Below are 15,862 nucleotides of genomic sequence, written 5' to 3'. Positions count from 1 at the left end.
GTCTTGAGGGGGGGGGGGAAAGGGGGCATGATTCCCCTTGGTAGCTATGATCTCAGCGATCCAAAAAATCCTTGAATTGCTGATCGTAAAAGATCAACAAAACTCGCCCACTGTTACAATATATTGTATGATTTTAGTGCTTTATTGATGAGACCTTATGTTCACAATCAAATAGAAGAAAATCTTGTTCTAGCGGAGAACGGAAAGGAAAACATCCAACTTAAAATTTTATTTTTATTTTGAAAAAAAAATTTTAATATTTTTTCAAAATTTATATTTTTTTTCTAAATTTAAATTGTTACCGAAGAAATAATAACTTGATTTATCCGATTATTCTCTTGTTATTTTTGAGGAAATAACCGGACTCTGTTTGTCTTAAATGACGTGAATGTATAGTTTATTATCTAAAATATTATTAGCTTTAAATGTGTTATCTATACTTTTATTTACTTTCAGATTACAGCTTATACAAACAAATTAATCCCTTAGATTATAATTTATAATAAATTAGATTGAGATGTTTTGTTCAGGCATTCCATGGCTGGAAGGATCCTCCTGTAACGCCAATTCTTAAAATTTATTTTTTTAATTTAACAAATTCTGTTGAATTTTTAAATGGTGCTAAACCTATTGTTAATAAAGTTGGTCCTTATGTTTATCTTCAGGAGATTCATAAAACTAATGTCAGGTTTGTTTTAAAATTGTCTTAATAAAAAATTAACTTTTTTTAAACAAATCCACGCTTATAAGCCACTTATTAAAAGTTATTTAGTTCTAATCTTTAAAGTCTTTGGTCAAAACATTTGCATGAGATAGCGCCAATCTAAAGCAATTAAGTTAAGCTGAAAGGAACTGTAAGCGTAATTTCAAGCGACCTTCCATTAAAAAAAAAAAAAAGATAGGCATGTCAGATTCACAACGGTACACTTGAAACCTTTTTCCGGACAACGATAAGGTAGAAACCCTAATTTGTGCAGCTGATGATTGAGTGCCCGGGGGGAGACTCGAGGTTACAGTGTACTAGTGTGCTAGTGTACACTCGCGCTTTTTCTTGCCACTATGATTTCTCGCTCTATAAATAGATCTTATTTATATAGCGAGAAATCATAAATATTTATAAGAATATCTACGATAACTTGTTCAGACAAAGGTTTAAAAGGTATTGTTGTAAAACGGACATGACACTCTATAAATGGTAGTTTACTTGAAATTATTTTTAAATCCCTTTTATTCAGAAAATATATCTGATTCGTTTACTTCATGATCTAACATTGATTAAAAAAGACCATTTAGTCAAATTTTAACTTTTTTTAATGATTTTTTTAAATTTCGGGAGTAGAATTCATTAAAGGAATTGAGTCTTTGGAACAAAATCAAATATTTAAACCTTAATATCTTTAGAACTCGATGTTGTAAACCTTTGATATTTCAAACTCAGATTATTTGATCTAACAGAATTCAGAGTTTGAAATATTTAAGGTCTGCAACATTTGGTTCCAAAGATATAGTGATTTTAAAATCAGAGTTTGTGGCAAAGACTCAATTCCTTTATGCATACTCTATTGACGATATTTTAGTAAGCATTTTAAATTTAATATAGTTATTTATTTCAGTTTTCACGATGAGGGTGAGAAGGTTACATTCAGTGATAATAAAACCTATTATTTCTCTCCTGATCTATCTACAGGATCTGAGACAGATCAGCTGATCCTACCCAACCTACCCCTCCTCGGAGCTATTAAGAAGTTCGGAAATGATCTCACAACTCTCTCCCTCTTCCTAAGTATGCTCAGATCAAAAACATTTGGAATAGATAAGGGACCGTTCTTGAACTTAAATGTGAGGGAATATCTGTGGGGATATCCATCCCTTATACTCTCTATAGCGGAGAACCAGGCTTGTGAGAGTAGTAGAGTAGAAGAGTTTCAAGGACGAGGGTTCGAGGACGACTGGGATAATTGGGACGACGAGGAGGAGGACGAGAAGGAAGAGGATGTCCGTTCTAAAGCAGGCAACAATACCAATAAAAGATTCACCATGCATAATCNTATTCGTCAAGTGCTTTGAAGTACGTTGTATATATATATATGTACAACTTCTTTAAATTCGACCTCAGGTTCCAATACCCATTTTTAATTATTAATTCCTTGCATCTCTGGTTGAAATACTCATGATGCATTAAAGAGGATTATAAAAGAAACTGATTACTTCCCTTAAACTTTGTATCTTCATATATCCAAGAAGAGAATTAGAAACCTACAAATCCAGGCAGGAGGAGGAAATTAAAATTAAAGCAGTCCTATTTTTTCTTTTCTCTCATAAAAGAAATTGAGTTTTTGCCACATTTTCTAATCTCTATTTCTTTGCAATCGGATAATGTAAACCTTTGATATTTCAAACTAAGATTAATTGATATAACAGAATTAATAGGTTTAAATATCTAAGGCCAACGACATTGGCTTGCAAAAGAAGGGATTAGAGAATAGAGTTTGTGGCAAAAACTCAATTCGTTTCTAAAAAATATTTAATGGGTTTCCTGTGAATGTGATCTCAGTAATACGCATACAGTCCATTTAAATGACGGATATATTATTGGTATAATGTTGTAAAGGTGTTGAAGAGAACTGTAGAATTGATCCCTTGAACCTAAACAAGTTTGGATTGTTTTTAAACACCAATGGGACAGTAAGGAATCAAAGAACAGTGCATACGGGAAAAAATGATTTAAGGTCTGTATAGTTTTTAAGTAACATAAAAAAACATCAATATCGTGTATACGATATTCAGAAAAAAGCTTTATCTTTCATAAAAAGTCTGATTTTTATACAACACATAGTTTCAGAAGAAGGAAATATTTCCATTTACTGATAGCGCCGATTGAAGGATTCATAACTCTGATTGGATAATGAGATAGATAGAAAGATAGATGTTACCGTCAAACTATTTCTATTGGTTCAGAAAAGACAACAAACACATGACTGAACCCTGATTGGATCAGGCGCTAATGGACTCGGCATACAGGAGTGACAAAAAGAAATTAGTTTCTGACACAAACTTAAAATTTCAAAATCCCTGTATATATACATCTTTGTAACCTGAGCTGTAAAAGTTTATGGAATAAAAAAATCTGAGTTTGTGACAAAGACTAAAATGTTTTTACAATGCATTGCAAATTATTAAAAACAAAGACTAAAGTTATCAAAAGTCTTATCAAATTTATAATGATAATGAGTTTAATCCGATCATGTAGCTGCTGCAGCATTTCGGATAGATTATGAGATAGACAGCTTTGCAAAATTGAAACAATTTTCGAGACTAGGTCAACTTTAAAGTGTCACACGGCATTGGTAAAAAAGAGAAATAAATTTTATAAAATTGAGAATTTTGCTATTTACTTCTTGAAAACTAAAGTTTAAGCCGACCCGGTCTTAAAATTTGATGCAACTTTTCGTAGCAGAATATCTTGCGGAGTTAAACTTTAGAATATCTTAATTTAAGTTAACCTTTTAAACAAACAATTTTGTATTTTCTAGAAAAGTAGTTCTCTAAGGAGCCATTTCAAACACATTTAATTTAATAACAAAAAAAGGTTAATCTCAAAGTTATTGCCGAGTAAAAAAAAATAAACTTCCATCCGTCACTGTCATCTTGCCAGGCGAAACTTGTTGCATAAAATGTGGTGTTAAGACTTTACACTCGGCAGTCCAGACTGGACAACACGGCACAATTTATATACAGTACAAGTTGTACTGGCTCGAATCTCGCAACTTTTAGATTGGGATGCTGTCGTGGTTTTAGCTTAAAAAACTTTAATTTGTAGAAAGCTATTCTTTTTAGATTAAAGGGAATGTACTCGAGTATTGGTGGAGAGTCTCGAATTAGTTCCTGGTCTAATGAATCCTGCAATCTGCTGGATGGAAGGGACCCAGGAACTCTCACTGTCGATCTCAAAAAGGAATTCATAATTTTTAAGCAATTTTTTTAATTACAGGATTTGACGTTTTGCCACAAACTTAGATGTTCTAATTCCTATATCTTTCCAACTATGATCAAATGGTCAAAGTTTGAAATATCAAAGATTAATTAGTGGAAAAAATTAAAGAATTTGAACCGCGTCTCAAAACCGACAATAACTGGTTTCAATTGAGCGCCGGCTCAAATCTCGAAACACTTATTCACTCACTCACTATCGATCTCAAAAAGGAATTCATAATTTTTAAGCAATTTCTTTAATTACAGGATTTGACGTTTTGCCACAAACTCAGATGTTCTAATTCCTATATCTTTCCAACTATGATCAAATGGTCAAAGTTTGAAATATCAAAGATTAATTAGTGGAAAAAATTAAAGAATTTGAACCGCGTCTCAAAACCAACAATAACTGGTTTCAATTGAGCGCCGGCTCAAATCTCGAAACACTTATTCAAATTTCAAGTTGAACAAACCATATTGCATCCGTACAACTTCTTTAAATTCGACCTCAGGTTGCAAAGAAAAATTAAAAAACTTAAGTTTGTACCACTGAAATTATATATTATATAAATTTCAGTTTAAACCTTAAAATTTTTTTTTGTGCTAAAATTCTTGATATTTCAATGTTTGATTTTAATACTGTATGATCCACATGAAGATTATCATTTTTCAACCCTTCATGTAAAAACAAAACTGATTTATAATTTTACTGAGTAAAGGAATTAGGTTTTTGTCACAAATCTGATTTTTTTATTCCTATATCTTTGCAACGCAATGTCGTAGACCTTAGAAATGTCCAGCTGTTATATCAAATAGTCAAAGTTTGAAATATCAAAGGTTTACAATATCAGGTTGCAAAGATACAAGGATGTCAAAAACTCAATTCCTTTCTGATATTTGAGTGGATCAGTGCAAATATTTTGGGTCTTATTACCAGATAAGATAAAGGATTAAACGCTCTTTAGTTTACTGCCAATAGTTTTGTTTTTGTATTAGATTATATATAAACATCAGCTTCTGAACTTACACTAAATTAGATAGATGAAAAGGTTTAAGTGTAAATGAAAAGTTTTGAAGTACTAGGCTTTAAGGGCGCTTTGCGCCCATCCTATATCTTAATTTTTGATTATAGCTCTATCTGTGAGTATCTTCTCTTTACATGGCATTAAACAAAAACAAAAAAGTTCGTCGATTTTCAAATAATTTTTCGTGCATTTATAAAATTTCACAAAAACCAAAGTATGTATATTCATAGTATATAGATGAATGAAAAGTTTAAAAGTATGAATGAAAAGTTTAAAAGTATGAATGAAAAGTTTAAAAGTATGAATGAAAAGTTTAAAAGTATGAATGGAAAGTTTAAAAGTATGAATGAAAAGTTTAAAAGTATAAATGAAAAGTTTAAAAGTATGAATGAATACCAGGATGAGCCCCTGGGCCTGTATTTCCAGAGTTTGTGTCGAAGAATAAACTTTAGATATATGAAAACAATTCAACACTATGGTATAGATGCTTACAGGTAAACTTTTTAATAAATAGAATTTACGACAAAGGCATGAAAGATTGAAATATTTAATGTTTTCTTATAACTTTTCTTCTTAAAGAGCTATTGATAAAAAATGTTTGCATTGCTAGACTATGATTTATTAAAATTTTCCTAATATTTAATATTAAGAGAATGCTTGAATCAGTTTTATGTTTTGATCATTTTTATCAATTCAATGCCTTGCATGTGTATTGTATTATGTATATATATACTCCTATATATTTAATGTTCAAACTACACCCAAATTTTGTTGCATTCAAGTTTTTTTAATGATTTTTACTGACGTCCCTTGTATGCAAACATTGGCGGTTAGTGGAAAGATTTTGTTAAATTCTTTTTTCATGAAAATAAGAATTTTTTATAAATATGTTTACATATCATCAAGCCACCACCAATCCTTTAACTAGATTGTTTATTTTATTCTAAATACACTGCCAAAATATATACTCCCTAAATATACTCACTAAATATACTTCCTAAATATACTTCCTAAATATACTCACTAAATATACTCCTTAAATATACTCCCTAAATATACTCCCTAAATATACTCCCTAATATACTCCTTAAATATACTCCCTAAATATACGCACTAAATATACTCACTAAATATACTCCTTAAATATACTCCTAAACTAAATACCCCCCTTATGATTTGATACAAATTAGACAAAGTAGCACAGCAGGGATAGGGTTAGGGTCCCCTACGTAACTTGTCTACTTTCGTTGCTGAAAACTATGAAAAATCTGTTTGAGCCTTTTGTGTTGAATTGAATATACAGGGTTGGTTACCCACAAGGACTGCACGAGTTTAATGACGACCTCAAACTCTTTAAGAATTTTCTGTCAATTCCAAATTCACAATGCTACCCTTGAAATCTTGATCTGATGAAAATTTTTTTTCTAGATTTAAAAGTGTTTAATTCTGATACTAACCATATGTGTTCCTGTAGTAGAAATGCGCAATTGTCCCTTTTGTAGAGACACCACAAAAATAATCAGTTTTCAAAATTATAAACATTGATATCTAGTTTATACTTGATAGGTCAACGCTTGCGAAGGGTACCGTTGTGAATCGAGCAATGCCATCTTTGCATGGAGGGTCACTTACAATTACAAACACAGTCCCTCTAAGAGGTGCCCGGAACTTATTGTGAAAAAATCAAAGAAATCCGTACAGTCGTCTCTGAAATCTCATCCTTTGAGGGAAACCTGGTATGCCTGTGTGTAATAGCGGTTCGTAATCATAAATAATTTTTATTCAATTAGCAACACGAGTGAGGATCGAAAATTTGTCCAGATTTTTCCAGATCTAGTTTAGTTTATGTGAAAAAGTACAAATTTTAATCACTGCACTGAGTACAGGCCTCTCTGTAAATACTATCTTATCATCTTATTCAATATCATTTTAAAAAGATTAGATTATTTGTCAAGTGCTTTGAAGTACGTTGTATATATATATACAATTGTATAATTTAATATTATAAAACTAAGTTAATGATTGTTGCTGGGTAACGTTTCGTTAACGAACAGGTAGTTTTCAAATGAACGGAAAACGTGGTGAACGAACGGAAACCCGCGGCAATTTTCAAATCGTTAACGTTTACAAATGCAATGCCAAAAAAAAACAAATACATCTTGAATATTGATACAATATTGTGCGAATCTGATTTTTTGCCTGTCTTTCCAAAATTTTGCAAAAAGCTCTGAAAAAAACTAATGCTACACAATACTTCTCAGCTCAATGTCGTGGACCTTAGATATTTCAAATTAATAATCTAAGATTTAAATGTCAGACGTTTATATCATCATAACCTTAATTTATTCTAACATTAACTTAAACATTTGATGATCATAACAACACAACATTGTGTAGAAAAACATTAAATCATCAATGTTTAATTTTTAATGATTTAGATTTTCCCCGGTCGAGGAAACATTTAACTCTGGTTCAGAGTCAGGTTCCAACTCTTGCTACTGCTCCAGGCCCCCCTGCCCTCCTTCAGGAGTTTTTGATCTATCACAGGGGTGCAAGGTATTTAATATATTTAACCTGACTACCACTTGCCCTCCTACAGAAGCTATTGATCTATCACAGGGGTGCAAGGTATTTAATATATTTAACCTGACTACCCCGTGCCCTCCTTTAGGAGTTTTTGATCTATCACAGGGGTGCAAGGTATTTAATATATTTAACCTGACTACCCCCTGCTCTCCTTCAGGTATCACAGGGGTGCAAGGTATTTAATATATTTAACCTAACTACTTCCTGCCCTCCTTCAGGAGCTATTGATCTATCACAGGGGTGCAAGGTATTCAATATATTTAACTGGACTACCCCCTGCCCTCCTTCAGGAGTTTTTGATCTATCACAGGGGTGTAAGGAATTCAATATATTTAACCTGACTGCCCCCTGCCCTCCTTCAGGAGCTATTGATCTATCACATGGGTGCAAGATATTTAATATATTTAACCTAACTATACCCCCTGCCTATCACAGGGGTGCAAGGTATTTAATATATTTAACCTAACTACTTCCTGCCCTCCTTCAGGAGCTATTGATCTATCACAGGGGTGCAAGGTATTCAATATATTTAACTGGACTACCCCCTGCCCTCCTTCAGGAGTTTTTGATCTATCACAGGGGTGTAAGGAATTCAATATATTTAACCTGACTGCCCCCTGCCCTCCTTCAGGAGCTATTGATCTATCACATGGGTGCAAGATATTTAATATATTTAACCTAACTATACCCCCTGCCCTCCTTCAGGAGTTATTGATCTATCACAGGGGTGCAAGGTATTTAATATATTTAACCTAACTACCCCCTGCCCTGCTTCAGGAGCTATTGATCTATCACAGGGGTGCAAGGTATTTGATATATTTAACCTGACTATACCCCCTGCCCTCCTTCAGGAGTTTTTGATCTATCACAGGGATGCAAGGTATTTAATATATTTAACTTGACTACCCCCCTGCCCTCCTTCAGGAGTTTTTGATCTATCACAGGAGTGCAAGGTATTCAATATATTTAACTTGACTACCCACTGCCCTCCTTCAGGAGCTATTGATCTATCACAGGGGTGCAAGGTATTTAATATATTTAACTTGACTACCCCCTGCCCTCCTTTAGGAGGTATTGATCTACCACAGGGGTGCAAGGTATTTAATATATTTAAAGAGACAAGAGCCAAATTATCAGGTGACCCCTCCATTTATTGAATGTTATGGTCGATTCAAAAAAGTACTACATATTTAAACTTTTGTTTGATCAGAAATGAATGAGATATTTTTACAACTTACAACCAGTTCCAAATCATAAACTAACTTTACAACAACATAGTTACAACTTACAACTAGTTCCAAATCATAAACTAAATGTACAAATACAACAACTAGTTACAACTTACAACCAGTTCCAAATTATAAACAACTGTACAAACACAACAACTAGTTACAACTTACAACCAATTCCAAATCATAAACAACTGTACAAACACAACAACTAGTTACAACTTACAACCAATTCCAAATTATAAACTAACTGTACAAACACAACTACTAGTTACAACTTACAACCAGTTCCAAATCATAAACAACTGTACAAACACAACTACTAGTTACAACTTACAACCAATTCCAAATTATAAACTAACTGTATAACACAACAACTAGTTACAACTTACAACCAGTTCCAAATCATAAACTAACTGTACAAAAAGTATGTTTAAGTGAGGCTCATTATCAACCTTCGCAAATTATTTTTGTTTCTGATAGAAGAAAGAAATCAATTATTAATTGAATTATAGTATTTTTAAAATTTTTAGAAACTCTTAATATCTTTAAACTAAAGCTTTCAAAATTCGTTCTTTTTGATTTTCTATAAAATAAAGAGCTCACGTGGATTTAACGGTTCTGACAATATTCCAGAAAGCTGTGATTTTTGATCACAATTTGTTCTGTTAAACACAATTTTTTAGCCTTTTTTCTCAAATACTTTTTTGCCGGCATAAACATTTTGAATGAAAAGTATTATACAAACAAATCCGTAAGTTTAAAGATTTTTTAATTATAGACCAAAACGCATATGATTTAAAATGAAACCTGTATGCCTCTAACTCTGGTTAGTCCGGGGGGAGCTGCGAGGTCACAAAAAGATACAAGCAATGTCTCCTTCCGTCTAGTTTGCAGTAAGGATCTTGTTTTAAAGTAGCGATAATTCATCTTTTTTATTATTCACTTTATTTTTAGGAAAACTCCCCTGTGTTGATGTCATGGCCTCACTTCCTATACGGGGATCTAGAGCTCAGAGAAGGAGTTGATGGGATACCCCCACCTGACAGGGATATATATATATATATTTCTTTATTCATACCATAACAACCCTTAAATAACCGTTATAATTCAAGAAAGGAATTAAGTTTTTGTCACAAACACTGATTTTCTAATCCTTGTATCTTTGCACCCCAATTTGTCGTAAAACAAATATATTTCAAATTATAAAAAACTATTAGATCATACAACCTAGCTAAGCAAATATCAAAGCTTTTCACAATCAGATTGCAAAGATATATTTATTAGAAATTTTTAGATGGTGGGAAAAAAACTCAGTTCCTTTGACATCATTATCATTTGTCGGGATATTGTTAATCTTAATATCCAACATCCAATGTTCAGGAATTTTAAAATTTTCTGGATCAATTTTTAATCCCTCAACAAAACTGAGCTGGGAACTCTTGAATGGTGGATATTGGGATTAATGCTTGATTCGCTCTTTTTCTCAATCTCGAGATTAACTAATGCTTGTTCTCCTCTTGCTCCTAATCTCCAGATTAATTAACCGATCGGGATTACTGATATCCCATTCTAAAGTTTTGAGCTCTGATCTCCGCCGGGTAAAACCATCATGAGATATCGAAGAGAGATTAAGTTTATCCGTAGATCTGATAGGACGGAGATAAATGCTTAATTCCGAGATTCAAAAAGCAAAAGTTCTGATTTCTGTGAAGTTTGTTCCCTCTACTTTTGTTTAATACTGATTACCTTTAATTTTCATTAAACTAAGCAACTCCATCAATTTATGTTGCACAGACAAGCAAGAAAACGACAACGCAAGAATATATTTCATTCTATAGAAAAGAAACGGCCAGACTTTTTTACAAAGGAGTTGTGTGTTTGCCTCAAACTCAAATTGTCTAATTTATATATCTTTGTAACCTGAATTCCTACCGGGAACTTTTCATAATTGTTGATGTCACTTTTAATGGGTTTATTTTAAATAGTTTTTATGCCAATTCACAATTCTGAATTTTTTGTTGCAAACATTTTGGAAATTAAAGACAATAAATTTTGAAATTTGTTATTAAAAACAAAAAAGTCTTTAAAAAATATTGTTTTTAAAATATATATATATTCTATATTGAAACAGGGAAAATGATTCTTTCCAGATGGAACTAGAGCCTAAGTGGGGAACCACCCTTGCTATTCGTGCCAGGTAACTAATTATTAAAAGTAGTAATCTCTGTTTTGGTGTTTGTTTGTGTGCTTGTTTGTTTGTTTGTTTGGATCTCCATAGAATTTAACACAATCAACATAGAATTTAACCCAATCAGAATAGAATTTAACCCAATCAGCATAGAATTTAACCCAATCAGCATAAAATTTAACCCAATCAAAATAGAATTTAACCCAATCAGCATAGAATTCAACCCAATCAGCAATCAGCATAGAATGCAACACAATCAGCAATCAGCATAGAATTTAACCCAATCAACATAGAATTTAACCCAATCAGCATAGAATTCAACCCAATCAGCAATCAGCATAGAATGCAACACAATCAGCAATCAGCATAGTATTCAACCCAATCAGCAATCAGCATAGAATGCAACACAATCAGCAAAGATTTTTTAACCCGGGCGGTTACGAACATAACCGGCGCTCTATTAAGTTCCCCAATCAAAATTTGAGACGAATCGGTCCTAATTACTTCCAAAAACTTGAAATCTAAACAAATGTGTATTCCTGTATTCTAGGTTCCAGATGAATGTGTTTATATCAAACTCTGGATACTCAGAATTCTCTAAAATTAAGGTAATTCATATTTTTAATTTTTTTTTTTAAATATTGAGATAACAATAATATTAGGATCATGTTTTCATATTTACATTTTAATAAAAGAATCAGTATTTGCCGCAAACGCAGATTTTCTAATGCCAATTACCAATTACCTTCAGATACAAGATATTTCAAAGTATGAAATAAGTAAAATCAAATACTCAAGTTTGCAATTGAAATATCAACAGTTTACACCATCAAGCTGCAGAGATATATTTGAATTTATGTTAATGAGGACACGTACTCTAAATATTGAAAGTTTTTGAAAAGATAAAGTACATTTGGCCGACAGCGATATATCTCGGTTACGATTTGTTTAGTTTAAAATAGTTATCAAGATATTATGAAAATAAGGTTTAAATCGATCAAGAATTAGGTTTCAATATTGACAAGATATATTTACATTTATATATCTATCTAGGTCGGGTTATCAAGTTTAACTCCACTATTCACATGTTCAATCAAAGTTTATATTAAAAACTCTTTTATTTCAAGAATTCATGGCAAAAGTATTCACATTATTTCAGAGAATTTAATTTTTTAAGATTTCTGTTTTATTTGAAAATTTCATTTTTTTGTTATTTTGAATTATGAAATTAAATTCGAAAACTGCATGTTTTGATAGCCATGAGATTAAGATAATTACGATGATTACAATCTCTTTAAATCCTATTAATAGGAATCTCTTTAAATCCTATTAATAGGAATCCCTTTAAATCCTATTAATAGGAATCTCTTTAAATCCTATTAATAGGAATCTCTTTAAATCCTATTAATAGGAATCTCTTTAAATCCTATTAATAGGAATCTCTTTAAATCCCATTAATAGGAATCTCTTTAAATCCTATTAATAGGAATCTCTTTACATCCTATTAATAGGAATCCCTTTAAATCCTATTAATAGGATTTAAAGGGACTGTAAATGTAATTTCAAGTGACCCTCCGTGCAAAAATGGCAATGCCCAATTCATAACGGTACCCTTAAAGACTTTATCTGATCAGTAATGTCAGAGATATAATCCAGGTTTGAAAGTGTTTAAATCTGACTAAAAACTTGATCAGGCAAAGCTTTTAAAGCTGGGTATCTTTAAATGAAAGGTTACTTCAAATTACGCTTACAGAATTTAGAATTAGAATTTAGAATTTAATTTTCAATATTGTGAATATTTTACATTTTCTTTTTTTGTTTAGAAAGGTGTTTATCTTCCATTCTTGATATTGGATGAGGGAATTCCAGGGCCCAATCAGGTTTGTATTCAACATCATCCAGGGACCGGAAAGGGTAAATTTTAAATAGTGGGTTTCTAGAAATCAGTATAGGATGCTTAAAAGTGTTAAATGTCGATTGCCGATACTACAAATTTTTGCAAATGTGATAAAAAATCAAAAAGTAATTTTTGAAAGAAAGCATTTATAAGATTGAATTGGATGTAGGATTTAATATTAAAATTTGAAAATAGAAAATAAAATTATTAAAAAAAAAATTTCAAATATCTATAGAAATGTTTATAAGCTTGATCTGCATATGATACGGATACGTTTTTTTAACAGGGTGATTTAGGATCTGGATCATTCAGTTCCTTTTTTCTTTATCACTTACACTGTAAACATCTTTCAATGCTTTGAAATTGTTCAGTATGTTCTGAGTAAAGTAAAGATGGGTTTAGTATGTTCTAAAAAAAGATATGTTTTGTATCTTCTGAGTAAAGATATGATTGGTATGTTCTGAGTAAAGATATGTTTAGTATGTTCTGAGTAAAGTAAAGATGGGTTTAGTATGTTCTGAGTAAAGATATGTTTGGTATGTTCTGAGGAAAGATATGTTTAGTATGTTCTGAGTAAAGATATGTTTAGTATGTTTTCTGAGTAAAGTTATGTTTAGTATGTCCTGAGTAAAGTAAAGATGTTAATGGGACTAGAAGATACAGTTCAGAGCTTTACAGCAGTTGGTGGTATTCTACTCGGCCTCCTTTGTATGATCCCTGAAATCATTATCTGGTCAAGGAAATAGAAAATTTTCAATCATTATCTAATTTTAAATTTATCTTTTAAAAAAAATAACATTGGGTTCGGATTTTCTTGAAATTGGATGATCAGTTTTTAAGAATATTTCGTTAGGTTTTTGGGGGTTAAAGATTCCAACTATTTAGAAAATAGTTTTTTTCAGCTTGAATATTTTTTAAACATAATTTTTTAAGTTTTTTGATATTCCTGACAAATTTTCTATTATTAGATCATGCTGCTGCAAGACCAAATCTTATTCCGCTGTTAATAAGATATAGAGTCGTGTAATCATTTTCTTCAGCCTCATCATCATTAATTTCATCCTTATCATCATTAATTTCAGTCTCATTATTATTAATTTCAGCCTCATCATCATTAATTTCAGTCTCATTATTATTAATTTCAGCCTCATCATCATTAATTTAGCCTAATTATCCTTAATTTCAGCCTCATCATCATAAATTTCAGCCTCATTATCATCATTAACTTCAGCCTCATCATCATTAATTTAAGCCACATCATCATTAATGTCAGCCTCATCATCATTAATTTCAGCCTCATCATCATTAATTTCAGCCTCATTATCATTAATTTAGCCCAATTATCATTTATTTCAGCCTCATTGTAATTATTCTTTGCCTCATTATAATAAATTTCAGCCTCATCATCATCATCTTCAATTTTATAACCCTTATTAACGAATACATCGAGAGAATTCATCAAATGTCGTATTCTTCACTTTCCGATGATGGAATGTTGCAGATATTTAGTTTTTTTAATTATCTTTAAAACTGTTCCTGCATATTCATGGCTATTTATTTATTTTCGCAAATACTGAAATTTAGGTAATATAGTATAAGATTCATTGACAAATTGTCAAGACGACATTTAATAAATTTTTCCGATGTATTCGTTATTAAGGGTTTCACTGTAGCTTCATTATATTTATCATCTTAATAATTTCATTGAAATCATCAGTATCATCAGGATATCAGCATGATCATCACGATAAAATAGATCATCATGATCATCTTCATCATCACTATCATCATCTTCATCATCATCAGGAGTAGGAGTATCATAATTATCGTCATCAACATGATTATTATCATCATCAATATCATAAACATAATCATCTAATCATCATCATCCTCAATTGCGATATCCATTACTCCAGCTAATTTAAACTTATCTTTTTTAACAATAAACTATTCATCACATGGAACACATTGAAACTGATTTTTTTCTTCTTTTTTATTATTTTGTTTATTATCCTTAATTGCATCATTAATCATCATTAATCATCATTAATTATCATTAATTGCATCATTAATCATCATTTATCCTCATTAATCATCATTAATCATCATTAATTATCATTTATCATCATTAATCATCATTTATAAACCATAAATCAAATTTTCATATCAAAAACATTAAAACATTGTAAAACATTTTGTAAATATTTTTGTAATCTTGTTTGTGATTTACATAAACAGTACTTTTCTACAAATTGTTCAACTCTAACAAGCTCTTTTTCTGTGCCAAAGTTTAGATAAGTCTTCTCATGTTTAAACCTACGCCAACTGTGATTACTTTTACTATTCCAAATTAAAAGATAAGCCTCCTAAAAGTCTGAATCTAAAACTGAAAGTAACCTTAGATAAAAATTTCTTAAAATGTAAAATTTAAGCATTGCAAGTGGCATTTCCATAACAAATAACTTATTTTTTTTGTTGAAGATAACTTTATATACGTTTCAATCAACCAAAATTCTTTTTTTTTACCTTGTCCGTTACATGCAATGCATGTATACGATGTCATTCTTAAACCATATCTTTTCCTTTACGTGATTAGTAAATGTACCATGCATGTGAATAGTTGAATGATGTTATGTACCATTATGTACCGTACTCTACTTATTGATACAAATAATCAAATTAAGATTATTAACTCTAATACAACACGATAAAAACTGTCTTTCAACAACGCTGGGCAATAAAAATACCTTTTTGTACTTTTGTAAAATATCTAAAGTGAATAAAAATGTTAAAATTTTGTTGAATTTCCCTCATGAAAGTTTTAAATTGCTTGAAGCTGACAATTGATAAAAAGATAGAGCAACGGTTTAGACGACAGATCTTGATATTGTGAACAAAAATTATCAAATTAATAATAACTACAGATATATGAATACATAGTAAGAGTTTTTTATGATGTCGT

General features: G+C 31.0%; 1 protein-coding gene across 1 annotated transcript in view; it reads left to right on the top strand.

Annotated features, from left to right (window-relative positions):
* Positions 1 to 14,947, top strand: part of LOC111703461 (scavenger receptor class B member 1) — a 19,719-nt gene extending 4,772 nt beyond the window's left edge. The window contains exons 6-18 of the mRNA XM_023475408.1: positions 138 to 207; positions 531 to 688; positions 1,614 to 2,011; positions 2,612 to 2,729; positions 3,838 to 3,955; positions 5,397 to 5,491; positions 7,436 to 7,553; positions 9,770 to 9,861; positions 10,947 to 11,012; positions 11,554 to 11,611; positions 12,827 to 12,883; positions 13,518 to 13,639; positions 13,869 to 14,947. Coding sequence (XP_023331176.1) covers positions 138 to 207; positions 531 to 688; positions 1,614 to 2,011; positions 2,612 to 2,729; positions 3,838 to 3,955; positions 5,397 to 5,491; positions 7,436 to 7,553; positions 9,770 to 9,861; positions 10,947 to 11,012; positions 11,554 to 11,611; positions 12,827 to 12,883; positions 13,518 to 13,639; positions 13,869 to 13,917 — 1,519 coding nt within the window. The 3' untranslated portion in view covers positions 13,918 to 14,947. The remainder of the gene's footprint in view (positions 1 to 137; positions 208 to 530; positions 689 to 1,613; positions 2,012 to 2,611; positions 2,730 to 3,837; positions 3,956 to 5,396; positions 5,492 to 7,435; positions 7,554 to 9,769; positions 9,862 to 10,946; positions 11,013 to 11,553; positions 11,612 to 12,826; positions 12,884 to 13,517; positions 13,640 to 13,868) is intronic.
* Positions 14,948 to 15,862: the final 915 nt, after the last annotated feature.

Source organism: Eurytemora carolleeae, unplaced genomic scaffold, assembly GCF_000591075.1.
Source record: "Eurytemora carolleeae unplaced genomic scaffold, Eaff_2.0 scaffold504, whole genome shotgun sequence".
NCBI classification, from domain to species: domain Eukaryota; kingdom Metazoa; phylum Arthropoda; class Copepoda; order Calanoida; family Temoridae; genus Eurytemora; species Eurytemora carolleeae.
The sequence above is the reverse complement of the archived record's forward strand: the minus strand, read 5'-3'. Positions and strand labels throughout refer to the sequence as shown.